At 35.4% G+C, this 10131-nt stretch overlaps 1 protein-coding gene across 1 annotated transcript in view; it reads right to left on the bottom strand.

The window, feature by feature from the left end:
- CSMD1 (CUB and Sushi multiple domains 1) overlaps nucleotides 1–10131 on the bottom strand; it is a 1045142-nt gene that overhangs the window by 301610 nt on the left and 733401 nt on the right. Inside the window, exons 19-21 of the mRNA XM_009333261.1 lie at nucleotides 6332–6448; nucleotides 4678–4893; nucleotides 1799–1987 (exon numbers count right to left, since the gene is read on the bottom strand). Coding sequence (XP_009331536.1) covers nucleotides 1799–1987; nucleotides 4678–4893; nucleotides 6332–6448 — 522 coding nt within the window. The remainder of the gene's footprint in view (nucleotides 1–1798; nucleotides 1988–4677; nucleotides 4894–6331; nucleotides 6449–10131) is intronic.

Here is a 10131-nt window from a genome sequence, read left to right as displayed (position 1 = left end):
CCCTTCATCCCCCAGCCTGTATTGATACTGGGGGGTGCCCCGACCCAGGTGCAGGACCTTGCACTTGGCCTTGTTAAACCTCATGAGGTTCACACAGGCCCACTTCTCCAGCTTGTCCAGGTCCCTCTGGATGGCATCCCGTCCCTCTGGCGTTTCGACCGCACCACTCAGCTTGGTGTCATCTGCAAACTTGCTGAGGATGCACTTGATCCCACTATGTCATGGATGAAGATATTAAACAGTACTGGTCCCAATACGGACCCCTGTGGGATGCCACTCGTCACCAATCTCCATCTGGACATTGAGCCGTTGACCACTACCCTCTGGATGCGACCATCTAACCAATTCCTCACCCACCGGACAGTCCACCCATCAAATCCATACCTCTCCAGTTTAGAGAGAAGGATGTTGTGGGGGACCATGTCAAAGGCCTTACAGAGGTCCAGAAGACAAAGGGCAACAGGTACCAGTTACTCTCAGTATAAGAAAGATATTTTTACGGTAAGAACAGTCAGTCACTGGAACAACCTTCCCAGGGATGTGGTAGAGTCCTCATCACTGTAGTTTTCAAGATGCAATTGGACAGGGTGCTAGATAATCTCATCTAGGCTCCCTTTCCCACAAAAGGTTGGACTAGTTGATCTTTCGAAGTCCCTTCCAACCTGAGCTTTTCTATGATTCTGTCATTCTATGATATAGGATGGTGAACATTTGGTTAGCCAACATTCATAGACAAACAGTGTTAAGAAGCCAGTGATACTTCTAAGACAAATCAAGCTGAAAATAGCCTAAGACTTAAATCTAGAATTTCCAAATATATGGCAAGCTCCATATGATATTGGCTTCTCTCTCATCTGTTACTTTCTTTCATTGTGGGTTAAATTAGCCCAGGTTTTTAAAACAAAACTAGAAATGGTTTACTTTTTTTCTGTAAAAACTATATATGTATCTTACATCCATATACAATGTAGGTGGTATGACTTTTCAGATATAAAGATACATCCCTTTAAAACAAACAAAAGAAATAAGTCGAAGCTGAGTTTCTCCCTTAACAAAATAAAATCTTATTTAAAACAAGAACCCTCTTAAGGAAATTTATTTAGAGGTGTGTGGAACTATTTGACATTTCAGAAACATTATGTCAATTGTACCTGATCAGATTCATTTCACATGGTGGTGACAAAACCATCTCACAAATCAAATACAGCAACAGTACAAATTTTATAAAATCCTTCCCCAGAGCATTTCCCAGAAAAGAACTCTTCACTCAATTTGAGCTTACAGTTACTTCTAACAAAAGCACATTAATTTTAAAAATTACAGTTTACAATGCTGTAATACAGTTTATAGTTTATAAACTGTAAAAAAAACCCCAAAAAACAGTTTAGGGTTACAAGAATAAAAACACAATATGAAAAAACACCCTTAAAACCAGACGGGGGACTCTAACAAAGGTTATTTTTGCCTAAAAGCTCTAAACATTGTTTCTTTACCCTGAAAGACAAAGTAAGAAATTTATATCTTAATTATGGCAAACATACAATTCAATAATTAAATTTACATTTTGTCTCACAAGACATTTTGATCTTATTTTCTATCACAATTCTAACTATCCTTCTTTCTTATTTTTGTTCTCTAAGTAAAAGAGACATGCATTACTTATATCTTGCACTGACTTTAAAGTTTGTACAGCTTGGGGATCAATCCTTTCAACCCAAGTGCTTTGTTCTCTGCCCAGAACACATGCCATGTGCTATTAACGATTTGATGAATGAAATGAAAGCATGTGACCACCTACCCACACACCTTGGCAGAGGTGCACTCCATACACGCCGACCACCTCCCAGGCAGGTAAGTTTATTAGCACCTTCCAGGCGATATCCAGGGAAACAAGAAAAGATCAAGGAATCTCCAACACCAAAATGAAAACCAATTCGCCTACTGAAGGCAGGAACACCAGGATCATCACATGGCTCCAGATCATATTCTGTAGGCAGTAAAACATAATATATAAATAAATGGGACAAGTTGTCCACATGAGAAAAAAAAAAAGCTTACCAAATTAGTTGCATTGTGTCAGTATGGAACACTTGGAAAACATGTATTTCAGAGTTGTGTTCTCTACTAAAACCCAGTACTGTTTCTAAATGTTTATTATGGTTATATATACAGTAATTATGTATCTATTGTGTCCCACCCACACTACATTTATTTTCTTAATTTCAAGGGCTGTAATCAGCTGGTACTGTAAGTGGTTTACTATAATTTTGTTTAATTACATCCTTTGTATGTAATTCTTGATTCGTTTCATCTGAACTCCCAAACAGCTTTGGAAGTGAGACTTACAGTTAAAGAAAATCATTATGTAATGAAGAAAACTCTAATGAAAAATCTAACAAGAATTCAAACAAAGGGTCAGGTGAATGAAAAGACATATGACCACATTTTCAAAAAGTGTGCTTGAGTTTCCTAAGTAAAGCTACACTCTTAATCAGGCAATCTCTATTTACACGCCTTTTAGAAATCCTACAGGTGTCACCCAACTGAAAAAATATATATATTAAAGAAGTTTCAAGTGCCTAGGTTTTTTGTCTCTTTTATAACTATGCATCAGGAATAATTCAGGTGGAGTCAGAACAAATTAATGGGCAAAAATCAGGGCTGTTAGGTACAGAGGGACTACACTGAACTCAGGAAATGTCTGAGCCACACATTCCCTCATCCTCACAGAGTACGCTGGGGAAGGATCACTGTATATTTGTTCTGTTTTGTGGGTTTTTTGCTTCCTTAGATATTCACTACTGACCACTGTTCGAGAAAAGATGTTGAAAAAGATAAACTTTAAGTCTAACCCAAAAAGTATGATTTTATATTCTTCAGAATATGATCCAAAAGACCCAAGAGATCACTTAGAAGAGAGACACTTCTGATAACTGATAAGAAGAGCCATTTTCTAAAACATTTACCTTGGAGGTTGGTGGAAGGCAGGGTCAAATCTACTTAATTAAAGGAAGAAATTTTATTTAGTCAGGGGAAAAACCTAACCCAAAGTTTCTGAATGAGCGTTTAAACAGCTGACTTACTGAATAAAATAAAGAAATCCTTCCCTATAGTAACTGCCTTGTGGGAAGGTCCTGAATAGTAGAAGGAATCTATAAACCACAACCACATCAGTTTCTGCTGGCAAAAGTTGTAAGATTTGAAAACAACTTACAAGATCTACTACCTCTGCTCAGCACTGTAAAGGCTGAGGTAGACATGGAGATACCCTGTGACAGACCTTTAGGCACCTGGGAATTTTCCTGACAAATTTCTGTGTTAGATGACATTCAAAACAGGTTAAGGCTGTTAAATACTAAATGTCACTAAATACTTCTTACTATGGAGAAAGACATTCTGATTGTGTGAAAATAAGAAAACAAGCCCACCCATTTGTGTCATAAAGTTAATGTACCTGATAATATTTCTCAAAGTATTTATTTAATATAAATGACGGCATATGATGGCTACCTATGTATATATCAGTTGTAGATACAGCATAAACCTTTGCTTGTGTTTCAAAAATTCTGTGATCCACATATTGTTTTACTCTACAATTTATCCCCTTGCATCCATAATGATACTTTGTGTATTTTTCTACAAGTTACCTAGCCCTCTAACATTTTGAGTTATTTATAAATAAACTATCAGGGATTTCATTTAATATTTGTATTTACATTTCAAACTTCCAAAACTGCTGACCTCTGATTTAGTTAGTCCAAAGTATCTAGAATTAATGTAATTCAGCATTTGATATGAGTAAGACCAATACTATTGCTCTAATCAGTGAGGTGTGTTGTTTTTTCTTTTTTAAATAAGCAAGCTAAACGAGATGATACATTATTCGTAAATAGCATGGTCATCTGTAAACATCGCCAGATCTCAACAAAACGTATTAATTGTTTTTCAGTTCTTGAAAAATGATGTAAGAGAGAGTTGGATATATGAGTTCCTTATGTACTTCTTCCACAGAATATCCATGTGCATGAGCATCTCAACTAGCAGTTGATTCATTCATATGTGTATCTGTAAATATTCTACATTCCAGTAATAGAGATAGGCAAAGAAAATTATTGAGAAATGTATTTTATTTATTGTCTAGTTTTAGAAGACTGTAAATAAGAAGCAGTAACTTAAATTTTTCAATTATCTTAAAGAGGAATTTGTAAAAATTATCAGAACTTCTTTATATAACAACAGCTAATAAATCTTTTATTTTATTTTTATATACACATTTTCTATTCCAAAATCAGTCTTCAGTTTAGACTCCTCTATGACTCTGGATTAGCACACTACTGTTTTTTTACAGTTTCTATACTTCCTTTAGTAAAACAGTACCAGTTAGTTTCTTTCTTCTGAAGCAGTACTTTCTATCTTTGTATTTTCTTTCCCCTTAATTTTCCTCCAAACTTCTTTTTCACACAGTTGATGGTTCTCTGAGAACAGAGAAAACTTCTCCTTAAAACAGTCACATCACCAACATCCTTCTCAATCTTTATAAAGGTCACCTTTATAAACCTTAGCAAGTTTTCTATGATAGACACTATACAATTTCTATTGACTTTTTTTACTGGTGTTTCATAATGTTTCTGCTAACTGAAACAGTTTCTGGATATTTAGCAGAATGGAATTTCTTACCTGAAAATGTTATGTTGAAACCTTCATAAGAAATCGAAAAATCAGATATAAATCGAAGCTGTGCAGTAAAATTTCCAAAGAGGCCAGCTTTAATTGTAGGGGGTAAGACTGAGCCAGTTAACCTGGCTACTGGCTCTGTGAAGCTTCCATCTTCAGTGATGAGCAAATAGTCATGAGAGCTCTCAAGGTGGAAGGTATGAAAAACCAGCTGTACACCTTTAAAAATATTAAAAATGGGGAAAAGAAAAGCATTTAATAGGAAGGTTTTCTCTTCCTTTATACACAGGTGACATAGAAAGTAAATCTTGCATGATATGGAAAGATTTTTAGAAAAAGTCACACATGGAATCAAAACCCGAAATTCAGAGAATAAAACTTGCAGAAAGCATGTAGGCTCGACCAATGAATATGTGCAGTGTGGATGTTTGTTTAGCTCACCATAAATCAATAGCTCCCATAAGAGAATTGATGGGATTCAGTGTTATTTGTATATAACACTCTGAAAATCTAAAGTTGTATTGTATAGATTTTATTCAAGGTCCTGTATGTCTCTTTTCTTTATAATCTCCACCATGATCTCACTATTAAACTAGGAGACATACTTTAATAATTGGCTAAAATTTTGTATTCATGTTTTATTTTTGCATTTCCTCCAGCACAATTCTGTTTTTTACTCTAAACTTCGGTGAAGTGCCCATACACAAGGACAAAGCTGATACAAGTTTTATGTATGGTCTTCCATATATACAGATTCATATTTTCTGGGACCAGTCCTTTTTTCAAGTCATGACTGTTTTTTCAGTTGCCAACTTCCAGTCCAGCAATGAATTAAATTTTCAATTACAGTTAGGTTTTCAAATACAATTATTTACTGTGGGGAACAACATTCTTCTTAGAAAGTCTTCTCATATACTTTATATTTAAAATGCCATGAGATTTAAACAAAAATCCAGTCCGTAAGAAGAGTTTAAACAGTAGAAACTTCCAATATACTTCTTAGACTATCACATATAACAAAGACTTTTCTTGTCATAGAAAGGAGATTGAGGAATATTTTTATTATGCTTTGATTCAGTGGTATGTAACACATCATTAGTACTTCCTAGGCTTTTTTCCTTAGTTCTTTTACATATTTTCCTAACAGATAAGCTGCGAAGTTTAGCTGTGCATCTAAATGTTACTCTACTGTATATATAAGATAAAGATATATAATTTTTGGCCCTAATGATTTAAGTCTGAAATCTAAGGTTACTAATACACAGATCAAATCTGCTTCTTCATGATTAATAATGGAGAAGAGCTATCAACAAGGTCCTGACAGCTTTCACTGAAAAATTTAGTGCTATTTAACAATTAACTATTATTTTCATATATTTTACCTCTTCTACTTTCTGCCCATTTTTCTGAGAGAGACTAAAACACATTTCCTCTGGTAACTGTTGAAAGAATGTTTCTCTTGCAAAAAAAAACCCCACAAACTAGAAACACCGCATTTGAAGATATTTATTTTGGGAAATTAAAGTTCTTCCTCAAAAAAATGGCAGAAAGCACTGATTTAACTCAATTCATAAAAGGCATTTTATAGTGTTTGTGTGCTCAAATTTTTTAAACATAGACATTACATATACATATGCAATTCATATTAGATTCTTACCCTTGCCATGTGACACTTCAATAGTCCAAGTGCAGTTTAAAGAGTTTGGATAAAAATCAGGAAAACCTGGAGAAAGAACAGTTCCACTCTTCCCATGAATATATCCACCACATAAAGCTTAACAAGAGAAAAAAAAGGGGGGGGGGAAACCAACAGAAGTCATACAGAAGTCCTGGGTTTTGTTAAAAAAAAAAATTCTAGTTTACTTTTTGAACTACACTTAAAATCGAAAATAAGGTCAAGTATTAAAATAAAAAGTTAATTCATCCAAAGCCATGACATTCACATTTGACAACAATTTGTTTATTCTTAAATTAGTCCTTGAAAGGGATTTTATTTTTCATCTACAGCCTCTCCTGTTAGTTAGCAGAATACAAAAATAAGTAAAACTTTGTTCCAGAATATTTTAAGTATTAATTCCTATTGTAGTAGTGTTTAAGAAAATTTTTTTTTCTCAACTAACTCAGAAATCAAATATCTTGCAGCTACTTTTCTTGCACTACATATTTAGAAAGGTATATATTTAATTCCATTTTTATCAAACAAAAATATTTAAGAAAAAAATTTTTTTTCAAATAATAGAAAAGTTTGTCTCTATTTGATTTCTTCTGTGATGTTCAGGAAAAAAAAGTGTATTTTACTCTCTTTCAAAGATTTAGATTGTCCCATCATAAGTAATTTATTTGGAACTGAGTATTTTTAAAGATACAAGAACTACACTGGAAAACATTTTATGCATACTAGCATTTGCTAAACTAGGCTGCTCAAATTTGCATGGCAAATTAATTAAAGTTTAAGATTTGCATGCTGAATTGCTCACTGATCTTATAAATACAGCATGGCTGTGCTTTTCACTCATCTGTTGCTGTCCAGCTTTTTATGGTTTTTTTTTTAAATTTTAATAAACTAAGTATTTAACAATAAAACAACAAAGCATTAAGATGCTTTTAGTCTTCTTCCTCACATAGAGGGTTATACTTTGCCATAAACTAGATGGCAAATACACATGACAAAATGTTCAATAAACTTGCAGTACGTGTATGTAAATGTATAAATAAAATAGATATATACATACAAACTTGCTGGCATTATAGCTAAAGTTCTTTTTTTAATTTCTTATTAAACTAAGGTGTTTGTTAAAGTTTTACTATTTTTTTAATTTATGTATTATACATATTTCTAAATAAGTAAAAGGAAAGGAAATGTTTCTAGTCTGGTTTTGCCTATATACGCATATATGTATTTCTGCACATAAGCATGAATGAGAATATGCCTGGGTAAAACCACAGTAAATATATGGTTGATAACATTACTTAATAATAAATAACATAATTACAGATATCAGGTTCATAATGCCATAAATGAATGGTACTATACATTCATTCAAAATCCCTCTTATTCTGTAAACATCACAGAAGAAAAATATTTGTGCAACATTCCTTAAAGTAGACATTAAATATTTACAAATAATTTACATAGTTTTAAGTTTAAAATTTAGAATATGTAAATGACCTGGTTTTATTTAGCTCTCCTTACAAAATTATTTTCATGATCCACCTTGAGATTATAGTATTTTAAGAATGACACATTACTTAGAGGGAACTTTAGCCACTGTGTCTCTGTACACAGTTCTTTTTCTTCTTTGTGGGCATGAAACAAAGCAACGTGTTTTTCCCTTAGGGATTTATTCTGCTGATTTAATTTCTGAAGTTGCAATTGTGAGAACATCAATGGTCTGCAGGTGACTGCAAAATGCTCATTTCAACCTCAGTTAAAACTGCCATATTCCAAAAATTCGGATCACAACTTTTTGAGCCTCAAAAGGCAAATACTTTAACACAATGATTACCTAAAAGAATGTGGGTTTTATTTCATCTTTTTAGACTAGTTAATTCAGTGTAGTTGAATATGTGAGGAAAAAAGAAGAAATTTAGTGTAACCCTTGTATGTTGCTTGTCTAGAGGCCCTACTCCAGAAAGGCTTGCAATGTTCTATTATACACTTATGCTGAAAGTGGGTGATGGACCTGGAAAATAAGGACTCTCTTTCAATGAGTGAAAATTAACTAGATCTTTCTGTAGTTCAACATTCATATGCAAACAAAAGAGTTGAATATTTGTGCTTTAACTCTGTCCTGGTTTCGGCAGGGGTAGAGTTAATTTCCTTCCTAGTAGCTGGTACAGTGCTGTGTTTTGGATTTAGGATGGGAACAAAATTGATAAGGCACCGATGTTTTAGTTGTTGCTAGGTAGTGCTTACACTAGTCAAGGACTTTTCAGTTTCTCGTGCTCTACCAACTGAGAAGGCTGGAGGGGCACAAGAAGCTGGGAGGGGACACAGCCAGGACAGCTGACCCAAACTGGCCAATGGGATATTCCATACCATGGGACGTCATACTCAGTATATAAAGCTGGGGGAAGAAGAAGGAAGGGGGGGACGTTTGGAGTGATGGCGTTTGTCTTCCCAAGTAACCGTTACGCGTGATGGAGCCCTGCTTTCCTGGAGATGGCTGAACACCTGCCTGCCCATGGGAAGTAGTGAATGAATTCCTTGTTTTGCTTTGCTTGCGTGTGCGGCTTTTGCTTTACCTATTAAACTGTCTTTATCTCAACCCACGAGTTTTCTCACTTTTACCCTTCCAATTCTCTCCCCCATCCCACTGCAGGGGGAGTGAGCGAGCGGCTGCGTGGTGCTCGGTTGCCAACTGAGGTTAAACCATGACAAACTCAAAAATACATTCACAATTTTTAGTACAAAGTAAATTGAAAAAGAATAGGATACTATTCAGAGTTAAGATTCCTACAATAGTTTTATTCAACCCATTGCAGCAAAGCAAACAAGCAAAAGGAATCCATAAAACCAACGGAAGAATACTAAAAATGCTTTGCTCATTTTAAAATTACAGCTTATTGGAAGATTTGTGACACTCCAAAGTTCATCGACTGTGCCAAGAACATGCAGTCTAAAATTTGATCACAAAATGCAATTGAAAACAATAGTTTGCTTCTGTCCTTGCAAAGGAGAAACAAGTTGTAATGCTTACAAGGTGAGTGAGTTTCAACGGTAGTTTGCTTTGTAGTGATTAAGAGCTTTTAACTACATAATGATCTTTTGGTAGCTTATATGTTTCGTGCATGGGGCCAGAATGCTGTAGTGAGAATTAGAAGCCTGAGTGAGAGTAAGTGCTCAGATTTAACAAAACAGTTTAAAACAGAGTCAGAAACTAAAATACTTTGCTGAATTTAACTCTAAGTTTGCCCTTTGACATTCCACTGTAATCAATTAAAACCTTGGACCTAAAAAGGGAGTCAGAAATTCACTAATGTAAGTAATTCACTAAAGCGAGAGCCTTTGGTATGGGTTTGGGTCTTCTCCCTTCACACACTGATCTTTCATCACTGCCTTAGAACACAGTTCTATCTTAACAAGAAAGAAGCCTGATCAAGACAAACACGCTTTTAAAGGTAATCTTTTAGCAACCAGAAGGGAGAAAATAGGAAGTTTTAGCAGGAAGTTTAACGAAAGGAGCTTATGGAGAATTTTCAGAGATGCTGGGTTCTATCCCTATTGGAATACGGATTGAAATAGCGAAGCCACCCTGGCGAAGGGCTCCGGAGCGGAGGACCGCGCCGGGGGACCCTTCCTGAAGCGGCAAAACTGCAGCAAAACCTGCGAAGGCAAAAGCACAGGGGGTGAGAGGGTGCCCCAGCCCCCTGCCCTGAGCCGGAGGAGGGAGCCCATGACGAGCGGCAGGTCCGACGCACCGCGGGCGGGGGCCCGGGGGGCGGGGGGCGGGTGAA

This window comes from Pygoscelis adeliae, unplaced genomic scaffold (genome assembly GCF_000699105.1).
Source record: "Pygoscelis adeliae isolate BGI_AS28 unplaced genomic scaffold, ASM69910v1 Scaffold57, whole genome shotgun sequence".
Lineage (NCBI taxonomy): Eukaryota > Metazoa > Chordata > Aves > Sphenisciformes > Spheniscidae > Pygoscelis > Pygoscelis adeliae.
The sequence above is the reverse complement of the archived record's forward strand: the minus strand, read 5'-3'. Positions and strand labels throughout refer to the sequence as shown.